This window comes from Lynx rufus, unplaced genomic scaffold, assembly GCF_022079265.1.
Source record: "Lynx rufus isolate CCGP_SWC_20201006 ecotype Redwood Valley unplaced genomic scaffold, mLynRuf1.p SCAF_6, whole genome shotgun sequence".
Classification (NCBI taxonomy): domain Eukaryota; kingdom Metazoa; phylum Chordata; class Mammalia; order Carnivora; family Felidae; genus Lynx; species Lynx rufus.
In genome coordinates this window covers 27,763,462-27,778,996 of record NW_025814878.1, presented here as the reverse complement: position 1 = coordinate 27,778,996, position 15,535 = coordinate 27,763,462, and the positions used below count along the sequence as shown (strand labels likewise).

At 39.3% G+C, this 15,535-nt stretch overlaps 1 protein-coding gene across 1 annotated transcript in view; it reads right to left on the bottom strand.

Moving 5' to 3' along the window:
- The window catches only part of EPB41L2 (erythrocyte membrane protein band 4.1 like 2), a 255,844-nt gene that overhangs the window by 112,834 nt on the left and 127,475 nt on the right, over positions 1-15,535 (bottom strand). The window contains exons 2-3 of the mRNA XM_047102614.1: positions 3,041-3,525; positions 1,718-1,924 (exon numbers count right to left, since the gene is read on the bottom strand). Coding sequence (XP_046958570.1) covers positions 1,718-1,924; positions 3,041-3,511 — 678 coding nt within the window. The 5' untranslated portion in view covers positions 3,512-3,525. The remainder of the gene's footprint in view (positions 1-1,717; positions 1,925-3,040; positions 3,526-15,535) is intronic.

Genomic DNA, 15,535 nt, shown 5'->3' with positions numbered 1-15,535 from the left:
CTTCCGGACCTCAGTCTGGCCCAGAGAGCTTCAATAAATGGTTCAAAGTCACATAACAAGTTATCAAGTTGGTTCTCAAATTTTAGACTCCCTAACTTCTAGCACACGTAGGAGAAACAAGGAGCATGGGGTCAAACGTAAATGAGTCAAGTTCACAGCATCATTGTATTATTTTCTTTACTGTACCCACCCTACCTGAGACACACAGTTTATCAGTCTCCCTCTAACCCTCCCAGCTCTCTCTCAAAGCTGTAAGGATTTTTAATTCTCTTTTGCCACTCCTGTTCTTGAAATAAATGAAATATCCAAACAATTATAACTAAAACGAGTAAAACAGATGAAGTAAAATAAAGGACCATGAATTATTCATCTTTGCACCCTCCGTACCTCGTATTCTAATACAGGTTTAAATATATAATAAAATACTGTTCAACTAGATAGGTCTATTTCACCAAGCTGAATCCTTTCATTATAGTTAAAGTGTAACTTCTATTTTTAGTAAGAATGTGAATTAGGAAAAAATAATTTTAATATTTAATAAGTGAGAAGACCAAAGCAAAGACTATTCTATAGAGACCATATTTTAAATGAACAAAATGGGTCCCACTTACTGCTTTGTCCACGTGTAACAAATCAAACAGGGTAGTTTGGTGGTCAGGTTCACAATGTCCAGAGTCAAACTGCCAGGTCTGGAATTCTGGCTCACCCACTAATTGGCATGAAACTTTGAGCAAGTTACTTAAACTCTCCAAGCCTTCCATTCCCCACTGTAACAATGGGAACACCCATAATAATACCTACCTCATACAGATTCTTACAAGTGTTATGTGAAATAGTCCACTGGAAGCTTTTGACACAGTTGTTCAGTGCATATCAGCTATTCGCACATGTTCTTGTAAATAAAGTAACTTAGCTATGAAAAGTAACGAGCTCTAACGGAATTATAAGGTACTAGATGCTTTAAAAAAATTATATTGGTGGGGCACCTGGGTGGATCAGTAGGTTAAGCATCCTACTTCGGCTCAGGTCATGATCTCACAGTTCGTGAGTTCGAGGCCCTTGTCAGGCTCTGTGCTGACAGCTCTGAGCCTGGAGCCTGCTTCGAGTTCTGTTTCCCTCTCTCTCTCTGCCTCTGTCCCATTCATACTCTTACTCTCTTTCTTTCTCTCTCTCTCTCTCAAAAATAAACATTAAAATTTTTTTTTTGTTTTAATTATATTGGTTTTGGTCACATCCATGCTAATAAATTATAAGCTTTACAAATCATGAGTGTTTTTTAATTAAATGAAACTGAATAAATGAGCTCAATCTTAAGTCGTTAGATTCAGGATAAAAAAAAACTTAGGGGCAAAATTCTGAAATTAACATGACTCTGAAATACCAACCTAGCTGGTTTCTCAAGTGAAACCCTTACAAAAAAAGGTAATATTCAAACTATTTAATACCCATTCTGAACAAACACCAGCCAATGCACACGACCAGTGCAAACTAGCAGAACATTGGCCCTGATTCCGCACCCCCCGCCTTAGGGTCAGGAAATATTCTTTGTCATGGAAATGACCCTCTCCTGTTCTTATTTTTTAAAGCACAACTGACAAACTAGCTTATAGGGACACAAAAATATATACACTGTGCCAGCCCACAAGTGAGGGCAACCTGTGCCTTCTGTGTTCACCCTACACATCAAGACAGCCATCCAACCAGCACCCCATCTCACCTCCAGGTCACAGCTGTACTCGGTGCCATCTAGGAGGGTCACTTTACACTGGACAGTTTTGGTCTTCTTGGTGGCTTTCTGAGAAGCCTTCTCTGACTTTAGCTCATTGGTCTGCACTTCCTTGGTCTCCCTTTTTGCTTCTTCTGATTTGTCTTCCTGTATTTCTTTAGCCTTCTCTTCTCTCTCCTTACTTACTTCATCAGCAGGCTGTTGACAAAAAAATGTACGTTCATACTAAAGTTAACCAATTTGCAGAAGACAAAGTATTAGAAGGAAAATCTTCAGTAGGAATTGTGATTGTTATAAACACTGTCAACCTACAATGTTAAAAGACTTCAAAATTTTGCTAGAAAAGATATTCCCCATATCTCCCCCTTCCTCCATTTTCTCATTTTGCCAGTTTGGTAACATCAGCATTAAATGAGTAGAAGAAACTACATCCTGGCAACTAAAACTTAAAATATCATTTCAAATAATAAAATTTCCAATTATAATAGCCTAGTATGGCAAAGCCTAGGTTCATTAGGCAACCAAAATGTTCACACATACAAATCTATTTCTTCCTACTTACTGAACACTCCCATACATCAAATCAAAGAGGTAAAAAATCCACACTATTTAAAAAGGACAGGCGGAGGAGCCTGGGTGGCTCAGTCGGTTAAGCGTCCTACTTCAGCTCAGGTCATGATCTCACAGTTGGTGAGTTCGAGCCCCGCGTTGGGCTCTGTGCTGACAGCTCAGAGCCTGGAGCCTGCTTCGGATTCTATGTCTCCCTCTCTCTCTGTTCCTCCCCTGCTCGCACTCTCTCTCAAAAATAAAGATCAAAAAAAATTTCTTTTTTTAAAGGAGAGGTCATTGGATTCTAAGTATCTGTTTAACCTAAACAGTAAGAGACATGGATTCTTTTTTTTTTATAGTTTGCATATAGAGTCAATTTTTTTGCCTTATTATTTGGGCAAGTTTTAAAAAAGAAGTAACAAGAAGGCTGTAGCAGACCACTCCAAGACCCATATTCCAGATACAATAAGCCAAAGTAGTATCTGCATAGAAAAAATCTCGAAATGACTCAAAAGAAATCCTTTTTTGTCATGTGGCTAGAACACCAAGCTTTAGGCACGCCTGGGTGGCTCAGCAGTTAAATATCCAACTTTAGCTCGGGTTATGATCTCCCAGTTTGTGAGTTTGCCCTACATTGGGCTCTGCACTGACAGTGTGGAGCCTGCTTGGGATTCTCTCCCCCCACCCCCCTCGAAAATAAACGTATTTGAAAAAAAAAAAAAAAAGAACATGAACCTTTAATTCCCAAACACTTCTCAAACATACCTGTGCCGCAGGACCGCTCACTGGTTTCTCTTCCTTGACATCAACTTTAATCTCCTGTTGTTTCCTCTGAGCGGTATCTTCGGCATCACCCTTGGCCTGCCTCTCTCCTTCAGGAAGAGATTCTTCTTTATCTAAAATCTCCTCGGCAACAGCTTGGGTAGGCTCTTTTTTATCTCCTCCATCTTTGGCCACTACTAAGGTATAGGACTTTTGTTTCTTAAGCCATGGGGGTATGAATCGAGAAATTCCCCTGCTCTCCGATGGATCCTTCTCTCTCTTCTGGCGGTGTGGACTACTTTGGCTTTCAGCTGTAGGAGATGACTGGGAACCTTTTTCCTCCTCTGGATCGGAGGACTGATTCTGCTGATTTTCTGCTACTTCTTTCGTTTTCTCCTTGGTTGTATCTGTGTCTGCTCCTAATTGTTCAGGTTCTTTCTTCACTTCAGAAGTGGAGCCTACTTCAGTGGTCATGGTTACAGCTTATGCTGTAAACAAAACAAAACCACAAAATGTTATTTTACAAACTCTCTCAGTTTTAGTTTGGAGGGAAGGAACAGGGTACAGAAGAGTGGGAAGGGAAATGGCAAAGAGATGATAGAGAGAAGATGTGTAGGGAAAGACGGTTCATAAGCACAAGAGAAAAATGGAGATTGCTACTCTTAGAATTCTCTGTCAGAATCAAAGAACCAAAGGTAGCATCACAATGGAATTAACTGATTCTGTACTGATAGAACTTAAAATCATGAGGAGCTTAGGTGATTACTTTTATTAAGTTTCATCTAGCCATAAAAAACTTACCCCAAAAAACCCCGCCATTTTTTAAGGAAAATTTCTTTTCTCTATACTTTGTATGCCTTATTCTATCACACAATAATGTTACTGATACTGTTAGTAAGTATGGAGACAAATTTCACTGCAATTTCACACAGTGAAACCAAAATGATGGGTATTATAAAGATGAATTTTAAATGTTGAGTGCTTAATAGTGAGAAAATTAGATCTGGAAAAAAAAAAAAAACTATCTTTTTTGTCCCACAATTAAACCTTATAATTCACCAGCATTATTTCACCAGCATTATTTCAGTGCATAAGTTAGTTTTCTGAGAAAAGTACTCAAACTATGATCAAAAGTCTAACCCTCTGTCCCACCCAAATGCAAACATAGTCTTCCTTATAGATGCAATTACAAGTATCTAGGGGCCCTTAATCTGAACCAAATGAAGACATTATAGAGGTGGGAAGGGGAAATGCATCTAACAATTGACCCTATCACAACTAATGAAAACAAAATTGAAATGAAGTGTGAAAGTAACTACTTGTCTCAATTTCACACGAGCAAAGAGGGATTTTTTTAAAATAAAGCTTCCCCGCTGGCATATTAAAAACAAACAAACAAACAAAACAGGCAGAGCAGAGATAGCACACTCTCTCCTCTGTTGCCAATGTTCAAAGGCCTGGGAACCCTGGCCAGTAGGAAATTTTCCAGCTATCTTCAAAAGTAGTACAAACCTTGACTAGTTCAAAAAAATAAAACACACTTGCTCTTTTTTAAGCTTTAGTGAGATATAATTCACATACCACAAAATTTACCCATTTAAATTGCTTAGTTAATGGTTTTGAATACATTCACAAGATTGTGCAACCATCACCACTATCTAATTCTAGAATATTTTCATCATCCTGAAAAGGAACTTTCTACCCATTAACGTTTTGTCGTTTTGTCTCCGTTGTCCCCTCCCCCCCCCCCGCCCCCAGCCCCTGGCAATTACTTTCAATCCATATGGATTTGCCTATTCTAGACATTTCAAATAGACAGAAATACACGTGTGGTATTTTCACTGGACATAATGCTTTCAAGGTTCACCCATACTGTAGCATGTATCAGTATTACACTTGTTTATTAAAATATTCTTCACCCTCTTTTGCCAATCATATATCTGATAAGAGTCTAGTATCCAAAATATATCAAGAACCCTTACAATTCAACAGAATGAATGAATAAATGAATGAATGAATAAATGAATGAATGAATGAATGAATGCAAAGAATTTTAAGTAGACATTTCTCCAAAGAAAACATACAAATGGCCAGTAAGCACTTGAAATGCTGCTCAACATCATCAGTCATTAGGGAAATGAAACCCAAACCACCATCAGATACCACTTCATATGCACTAAAAGATGGCTCTTATCAAAAAGACAGAGAGTAACAAGTACTAGTGAGAATGTGGAAAATTTTAAATTCTCAACCCTGGTGGCAAAGAAAGTAAAATGGTGCATTCACTTTGGAAAACCGTTTGTCAGTTTCTCAAAAGTTAAAGTTACCACAGGACCTAGCGATTCCATTCCTACGTGTATATATATACCCAAGAGAAATGAAAACAGATGTCCACAGGAAAACTTGTAAACGAATCTTCAGAACAGCCTTATCCGTAATAGTCAGAAAACAGAAACTCAAATTTCTACCAACTGATGAATGGATAAACAAGATGGGTGTGTCTGTACAATATTAACTCCTAAAAAGGAATGAAGTGCTAATGTATGCTGCCACACACAAACCTTGAAAACATTATTCTAAGTGAAAAAAATACAAAAGGCTACATGGTATGTGATCTGCTTCTACGAAATTTCCAGAATACGCAAACCCACAAAGAAGAAGTAGATTAGTGGTTATAAAGGGCTGGAAGATAGAATAGAGGGCAACTGCTAATGAGTACAGGGTTTCCTTTGGGGGTAATGAAAATGTTCTGGAATTAGACAGTGGTGATGGTTGTACAGCCTTGTGAATACACACAAAAAAATTGCATTGTAAGCTTTAAAAGGGTGATATCTCAGGGCGCCAAGGTGGCTCAGTTGGTTGAGCATCTGGCTCTTGATTTTGGCTCAGGTCATGATCCCAAGGTTTTGGGATCCAGCCCCACGCCGGGCTCCATGCTGTATGTGAAGCCTGCTTAAGATATTCTTTCTTTCTCTCTCTCTCTCTCTCTCTCTCTCTGCCCCTCTCCAACTCATTTGTGCCCTAAAATAAATAAAATGAAAAAATAATATAGTTTTTTAAAGGGTGATATCTCAATAATAAAAAAGTTTTTAAAAATGGTATTCCCTTCTAATAGGCAAGCATGAAAGCATTCAGTCAGCCTGACTATATTTAACGGGCCCCTACAATGTGCCAAGTACTGGGCACATGAATAAAGACTGCCTTCAAGAAGCTGAAGGAGGGGAGAAGGTGGTGTACAGATGAAGTGAAAAGCACACTGCTTAAAAAGCACAAGACAGATACTTAACCCAGATTAGGAGAAGAGGGTCACTAGGTAAGCCCTTCTACCAAAGTTGACATTTGAGTTTAAAATAATGAGCCCTCATTCAGGCAAGGGAGTCAGGATAGGCAGCATGTGCCAGGAACAGGGAAGTGTGGAACCAGGAGAATATTCCTCCTACAGGAAACCACAAGTACTGAACGGTAATACACTGTACAAGTTAAGTGGAAGCTTGTTATAGAGACAGGAGATGAGGAGGAAAGCGAATTAGCAGGGACAAAGTAGGAGCAGTAAGCAGGAGCCAGGACATAAAAGGTTTTGTGTATCCTGGTAAGAAAGGTCTTGAGGTTAATTTAAAGGCAGTCAGAAGTCATATAAGCGCTTTCCACAGAGGAGTAATGTAATCATACCCACATTTCAAATAGCCCAACCTGGCTTGTAAAGCACAGGATGAAAGATTGAAATAGACATCCAGAAGGCTGTTCAATAACCCACACACAAGACGATGATGGTCTGCACTAAGGTAGGAGCAGTGAGGCAAAGGACAAGAAATGAATCTAATGGTAAAGAGAGATAGACGACATGATGTGTCCACAATGAATAGAACAAGTCAAAGAGGGGAAAGGGTTGAGGAAAAGTCTCAGGTCATGGAAACTGGGGTGATGGTAGAACCACCCACTGAAACAGGGAGCACAAAGGAAAAGAGGGTCTGACGGAGACAAACTCTGTTTTGAATGCATCACAACTGACAAGTCTGTCTAGCTGAACACCTGCCATACAGGTCTTGAACGGAGACTGGATATGCACAAGAGATATGGATTTGGGAGTTGTCATCGTATGGGTGATAGTTAAAAGCACAAATGATACATACAGCCATCACCTAGAGAAAAAGTGTAGTTTTGCATTTAGAGGGTCCTGAAAAGAACTTTATCACTGCTCAACATTGCAGAGTCAGGCAGAAGGCAGGAGGTGAGAGAACTATATAATAAGACTAGGAGATGAGTGGAAATAAATGGAGGGCAATGCTACAAAGGAAGAATAGTTAAGTAACTATAACATTTTAATTTATAATTCTATCCATGTTTGAAAATTTGCACATATTAGTTCACTACCTCTATGCTGTATAAAAGCATAAAGTGTAGGTGTGTTAGTAAAATGTTTAACTACCATCTGCATTGGTCTCAGATCACCAAACTTAAACATCGTATTCTGTCAAACAAATATCTGTGATGAAGTAAACATCACAGATAAAACAGGCTGTAGCCAACATGGATGTATTGTAGAAAAATTATACCAATATTCCTGAAAATCAAAAACTGGTGATATTGGGCAAAACTAAACTATATGTTTTATGGAATTTTTGTACAGAAATCTTAGCTCAACGTAAACCAAAATGTACAAAATATTAAGGCATTGCCTTTATTTAGGAAGACATGAGCCAAGATCTGTTAAGTCATTCTAAAGCTAATATGATTACTGAACTTTCTCCTCCAAAGATCTGAGTTGAACGTTCAGGTAAATAGAATGCAGTTACTATTCACAAACCTAAGTGGGCTTCCCACCCCCCTCTCAATTTATTTAAACTAAACAAACAAATTTCACCCATTTCTCTCATTCCCGCATCTGGCAACCACTGGTTGTTCTCTTTATCTATGAGCTTGGTTTCGTTGTTGTTGTTATTTAAATTGCACATACAAGAGAGATCTTAAGGTGTCTTTCTTTCTGTGACATTTAGTTTAGCATAATCCATCCATGCTATTGCAAACAGCAAGATTCCATTCTTGTTTACTGATGAATAATACTCGTGTGTGTGTGTGTGTGTGTGTGTGTGTGTGTGTGTGTGTGTGACAATTCTTTATCTATTCATCCATAAATGGAAATTTAGGCTGTTGTTTCTATATGCTGACTACGATAAATAATGCTACAGTGAACATGGTGTGTATACATCTTTTTGAGTTAGTGAGTTTTCATTTCCTTTGATAAATACCAAGACACTGCTGGATCATATGGTAGTTAATTTTTTAATTTTCTGAGGAAACTCGATACAATTTTTCTCTAGTGGCTGTACCACTATTAGGTATTTAAAATTCAGAATCATGTCTCCCAGTAAGACTCTTACATGAGTTTTTGAACTGGCCCCAAATAGCACAGAAAGTCTTTTTTCCTTCTTTAAACTACCATTTTCCATGTACCACTTAAATGGAGAATATTATTTATATTAATCATGCAATGACCCAAGTTGATTTTTAGTATATACTCTCTAATTACGTTTTGAGAGTTGAACCAATGCCCTGGTAAAAATTAAAATAAAAACGTCCCACCCTTGTCCAAGCTAATCAAGATAATTGGTAGCTCTCTAATTACTTTTGCTATGACAAATAATCTGGAGACCAATTAAGTAAAGTTGATTTTTGGTCAAAATATTTTAGAAGCAATGAGATATAAAACTCAAGTTTCCACTATTATGTTAGAAACATTAACATTTTTATTTTAATCATAAGACCTGCCACTTACTGTGTCAGACATCATGCACATAAATATCTGCTCTTTAAAGCATCCTACAGGGAAGATATGATCCCTGTTTGTAAGTCATAAAGAGTAAAAGTTATGTGACTTATCCAAGGCCACTGAACGGACGACCACACAGCCGTGCATACCTGTTTTCACCTGTATTTCATAATGTAATCACAACTCCCCCTTTGAATGCTTTGAATGATTGAATTAGCCAGGTCCTTTGGTGCAGTCCTCAGTCCTCAAAGAAAATTCGTATCAGTTTGTGGAAAGGACTACAGAATATGAATCTATTCTGCGATTTACTATAACTCGCTCTGGCCCTCCCACAGTAAGAAATTTACAGATGAGTTCCCATCACATGGAAAGAAGACCATACTTGAAGGTTATTTTTGGCCATTAATCACAATTGAGCTGATGAATGGAAATTAAAGACAAGGTGCTAACACAGAGACAGAGCACAGATAAACCACACCATTAAGCCTTACACAGTGGTCTTCCTCAACCACTACTGGATTCACACTTTTAAGAATCTCAGAGCTGTTCAGTGTTGCCCCTCCAAATGCAAGTTACAAGATCTTAAAACACAAACAAACAAAAAAACAGTGAACTGGCTAATTCTATAAAATTCTATTTGTAAATACTCAAAAATAAGGGTGGATATAATTATGTGTAAATAAGTACCTTCTTAAAATAGTTTCAGAGATAAACAAAAGCTCAAACCTAAACACTACCTTCTTTGTTGATAAAATGGCTTCTTGAACAAATTACCACCATCAAGAAAACATGATTATAGCACATCCATTCACCATAATTATCATGCCTGTGACTCTCAAGAGTTTCAAATGTGGATAAGCCTTTAAACTCCATCACCCACTAAAATGCAAACTTCTGCAGTAGAATGCAAGCCTTCGCACTAAAATGAAAGCCCCATAAGGGCTAGGCTCTTTCTACGTTACCCGCATCTAGACTGGCACAGAGAGGCACCTGATACATATTTACCGAATGAGTGCTGTGAAATCGTCCAGTCTAATACCCTCATTCCCTCTTATCAACAAGGAAACTGAGGCTCAGAAAGACCAGAGATTTGCCTGAGATCACAAAGCTAGACGGCAGAAGCCAACCCAGAACTATGGTTTCCCAAACTCTAGCAATGCTCATTCCACTACCTTTCATAAGTATAATTACAAATACTGAAAATCCATTATTTTTATTTAGCTATATAAGTTATATTAAATTAAATTAAAAAAAAATAAAATTATTAAATTAAATCCATTCAGTTATATAACATACTAAGTAAAGACCTTTCTGCTTATCAGCAACCAAAAAGAATATTGCTGGGAACGGCCAGCCCATTAGACAAGCATGTGGTTTTGACACAATTACCATGTTGGCATACTCCATCTAGGTTGACAGAAGTGTTCACTATTGTAACAGCTCCATGAGAAAAAGCATGCATCACTTAACACGCAACCAAGCAGAAAACCATCAACAGAGGATCAGCACTGGTTAGGTACAAAGCTGTGTTATGCAAAACCACCTTTTTTTTGTTTTGTATTTTTTTTTTTAACTTTTAAAAAGGGCGGTCAATTCCCAGGAGCTGTCTCTATCACCAGGCTAAACAACCTACCATACGATGCAGAACATCGTGCTACAGAAGACACTGGTCCCTAAGCGGAGTACTACAACCAGCAAAGCAAAGCAGATACACAACTCTAGACACTCCTATGAAGAACTTCAAGTAAGGGGTTCAAGCTAACTATCGGGTATAGAGGTTTCCTTAAAACCTCACAAAAACCAGTGCTACTCTAAGAGCCCTCACTGTTAACAAAATCCCTGTACAGAGAATGGGGTAGGTGCTGCCACCTGAGCGGCCCTCCCCCTCTGCAGAGATGAGAGCAATCGGCAGTCTTTGATTTCTACCAACAAAGTTCAATCCATTACTTAGGACACTCCAGATTTAACAAAATGGAAAAGGATGTATTTCTAAACTTCAAAATGGTGGCAAGGGAATCAAGAGGCGCTTTCCTGTGAACTTTGAGAAAGAAAACAAATTGTGCAACTATTAAACTTCTATAATATTGGCCATGTGTGCACCGTTTCAATTTTGTCACTTTCTGGGTCTGACAAAACTGGTTTTCATCCGTGGCGGTGACTGGGCAGAGGATATGCAGAACAATTTTCTGGCTTATGTTCATGTCCCTACACAGCCCTATAGCCCAAGAAGAAGTCTTTTAATACCCAACTACCTTCCCTAAAAGCACAAAATGTGAGAAAAAGACAAAACAGCAACCTCAATATAGAAATGACTCAGCGGCCACCTAACCAGTTAGGAAATAATGAAAGCAGTGCTTCTTAAATCTGTACAGCAAGTAAAAGGAGGCGAAGAGGGAAAAGGAGGAAGACGAAAGGGAGGAAAAACGAAAAGTATCTGGAGAGGGAAAGGAATGACAAAAACAGGACGACTTAGAGCAGACTGCATGTAATTCCTCTCTTGTAGGTTGATTTTTCTTAAGTGTCAGGCGTTTAGACACCTATACCCCATATTCAAATAAGTGTCACCACATTCCAAAGGGATGATCTGTTAGTTTAAATTATCTATATGGGGAGGATAAATGAGTTATTTTTTTAAACAATCCAATGCTACCCACCCTAGTTACCTTAATAACACACTCTTTGGCTTCTTTTTTGTTCTTTTTAAGGGATAAGTATCTATAAGAGAGACTGAACTATTTCTGCAAAGACATAAGCTAGCATCTGGCTTAAATTAAAGCCACATACACAAAAGATATGAACTGTGGCCCTCGGCTAGTTCAAGCCTAGGCAGGATCAGATTACATTCAGAGCATGTATTTCCTCCACCCTTTCTCCTTTTTAAACAGAACCCAAATTTTCTTCAGCTTTTGTCTCTCTTACACATGCATGCCAGCAGGGGCTGGCTCCAGGCCAGGCCAAAAGGCAATGATCTACTGGTCCAAGGCAATCACGGTAGTCCCCCTCCCCCTGTCGAGAAGACTTGCGGAAAGTCTACTGGTGGGAAGATTCCTTCCACTAAAAAGAGCCAAAAGGGAAAGGTCCCTCTTCTGTCTTGAAGCCCTGGATACCTGACTCTAGAAGTGCTGTTGCCATCTTGAGTATCCAAGAAGGGAGAAAGCCTGAGGACAAAGTGACACATACTAGAGCCGGCATGCTGCACATGGCCAGGTCCTAGGGTTGTGCTTCCTGGTATGTGAAAGAACACACTCCCTACTATGAGAACAATGGGGTTTCAGCTACTCGCAGTCACTATTAGCCTCTGCATATTCCGGAGCAAGCATCAGAAAATAAGCCCTAAGAAACTGGGAACACATACAGAACTGTATCGGGTAATTACTACTCCCCTCTGGGTTCTATGGCCCTCATAGCCTAAGAGCCATGGCTGTCGAATGTTCGTTTTTCCTGATGCTCAAATTTTTTAAACCCAGTATCTGGGTTAATATCTGAGTAAGATAAAGGATTAATCTTTATTTTAAAAACTCTAAGAATGAAACAAACAAACAAATCTTAAGAGTTCATCAAAGTGTAAGATTCTCTTTCGTCATATTGGAGGGGGGTACATGAAAATCAAGACAATTTTCAACAATGTTCAGTTCCAGTAGCACCTAAGGTAAGAGCTAACGATCTCATTTGTTAAAAGCCAAGTCCCTGCTGCTCTCAAGAATTACGTCGAGATGATAAGCACTGGGTGAGGTATGGAACTGGTGAATCACTACATTGTACACCTGAAACTAAGACAACACTGTATGCTAACTACACTGGAATAAAAATTTTAAAAACACAATTACATCAATAAAGATCTGTGCCAGGCAGAATCTTCTCCACAAGCAACTAGGGTCATCCCAGAAATAGATTCCCTTTCCTAGAGTGAGGGCTCGATAAGCAGATACTATACATAGCCATTAAGGATCCCAATATTGGCCACCATTCTCATCATCAAAATGCACATAAACGTCATCATATTGGGCACTCCAAAAGCACACACTAATCGAGATGATAGAGACATCCAGAACCCTACTGGCTCGTCATGAAGCAATTACGAGTGGTGTGGTCAGGAATACTCATCAACTGCATCGAATTCCTGCTCTCAGACAAGGCCCCGGTTTTTTGTTTTTTGTTTGTTTTTTAATATGAATTTATTGTCAAATTGGTTTCCATACAACACCCAGTGCTCATCCCAAAAGGTGCCCTCCTCAAGGCCCCAGTTTTTTAACAGTCAGATGGAGCTACATCCTTTCTGTGTGAAGCTATTTAATCTTTGGATAAAATAACAAAGTGGTTTGGAGATCAAGTCTGGGAGCTAAAAAGACCAGGATTAGAATTCCAGCTCTGTCTCCTACTAGTGGTGTACCCAGGGATATTTATTATTTAGCCTTCAGTTTCCTCATAAGCAAAACAGGGATAGAATACATTCTCACTGGGATGCCCTAAGGATGTAATTAGATGCTATACATAAAGTGCCTGGCACACAGTAAATTCATAATAAATGGTGGGCCACTGTCATCAAATAGGGATTCTGGCCAAAAAAAAACAAAAAACGGGGGGGGGGGGAGGGAACTATGCCCCTTCGTTCACTAAAAATAGTAAGAACAGAAATAATAGTAACAATATCAGCTATTTATTGAGCATGGTTCTAGAGACTCTGAGTGTAGCAATTCCCTTAATCCTCACAACGCTTTGAAGTAGGAACTAAGATCATTCCCATGTTACAGATGAAGAAGGAAAGACAAGATAAAGGACTTGCATGAAGCCATACACCCAATACATGGAAGAGCCGCGATTCAGACCCAGGCTGTCCAGCTCCAGAGACCTCCTACAATACCGCCACCAATCCCAAACAGCTTCACTGTTACACAACCAACACTAGCATAATGGCCAACAATTCACTATCTGTTGAAAAAGCCGGGGCACCTGGGCGGCTTAGTCCGTTGAGCATCTGACTTCAGCCCAGGTCATGATCTCACGGTCTGTGAGTTCAAGCCCCACAGTTCACCGCTGTCAGCGTAGAGCCTGCTTCAGATCCTCTGTCCCTCTCTCTCGGCCCCTCCCCTGCTCGTGCCCTCTCAAAACTAAATACAACATAAAAAAAGAAAAAGCAAAAAGCAAACTATTACTACCAACTTGGAGGCTTACAGTCCTAAGTAGTATGTTCTAAATGAGCCCCTTATAAATTTCACCTATTTTCAGAATGTGGGTTGCAGATTTTAGGCCCTTCTCTCAAAGCAAATGTTTCTTCAGCCCTTTCACAGCACAGGTAACCCGACACCAGCGGTACAGGTGAACAGAATCCTGTTCTCGGCCTAGTGAGGGACTGAGGTAGCAAGACTAGCGTCAATATAGGGGTGCGTGGGTGACTCTGTTGGTTAGGCATCAGACTTCAGCTCAGGTCATGATGTCACAGCTTGTGGGTTCAAGCCCCGCATAGGGCTCTGGGCTGACAGCTCAGAGCCTCGAGCCTGCTTCAGATTCTGTGCCTCCCTCTCTCTCTGCCCCTCCACCACTCGTGCTCTCTTTCTCTCAAAAATAAATAAACATTAAAAAAAATGTTAAGAAAAAAAAAAGATTAGTGTTAATATACATTCAAACCACGTGTCACTAATTCAGAGATTTTGCTCATTCAGATCAGAAATTACTACTCGTCTGAAGACCTGACAAGGTTTTCTGTGACGATACCATTGTCCTCTCTTTAGGAGGTCACACATGGTCCCACATGGGAACTCTTGGTTTAACACTCCTGAAATACAAAAAGGCACCGTGCTTTTTAAAGAAAACTTAATTCTCATTCTCAATTGGTTTGCTAGAGATATATTCACTGTCTGGAAAAATTTAAGTCACTTGAATAAAAAATCCAAATAAAATCTTCCTGGTTATAAATTTCTTCAACATATAAAACGAATTTGTTTCGAATTTTTGAATTAGCCCGGCTCACCATCAACCAGCTAGGGAGGAAAGATGGCTTTCTCTCTATATATATGTATAAACACTGGTGCATAAGCAGGTAGGCCCCAAAAAATTATTCCCATTCTCTCCTGGAAGAGTACAAACAGGGAACTCGGAAACAGAGTTCTCTGAAATTTGAAAACACTTTTAAAGGGGAATAAAACAGAATGGGAAGATTCTTATTCAACTTCTAAGCTGGACATACATAAACATCCCTGATCTCTGTGAGCAGCTTCCTCCACATTTATAAGGAAAAGCAGGAACAAAGTTGGCATGACACGCACAAGGTCATGTTTCCTGTCTACATCTCTCCCCTGCCCACTTCTGCACCTATGCTCACATGAAGAGCAAAACTTTTGTACAGATGATGAATAATAACATGTTTCTAGTGCGGCGTGATGCATCTGGCAGCTTCTCAATAAATGTCTTTTGTGATGCTCCTAAGTATTTAGGAAATACTTATTTGTACCACCATCACAGAACATTCTTTAGAAAAGAAAAATACACTAATGTGCAGTTTCCTCCAATGACATCATAACCAGGCTCAAAACAGAGCAAAGCCAACAATCTCTCCTCATCATACCAGACACCAGGGAGCAGGCTTTTTCTGAGCTCATCCTACAACAACCATCAGAATAGGATCCTTACCCAGCCCCATCAGAAAACCCACCTGATCACGTGGAACTCTACAAGTCTAATACTATTTGTGTGACTCAAACTCTAAATTCTTTAGCTTAAAAATAACAGTGGTT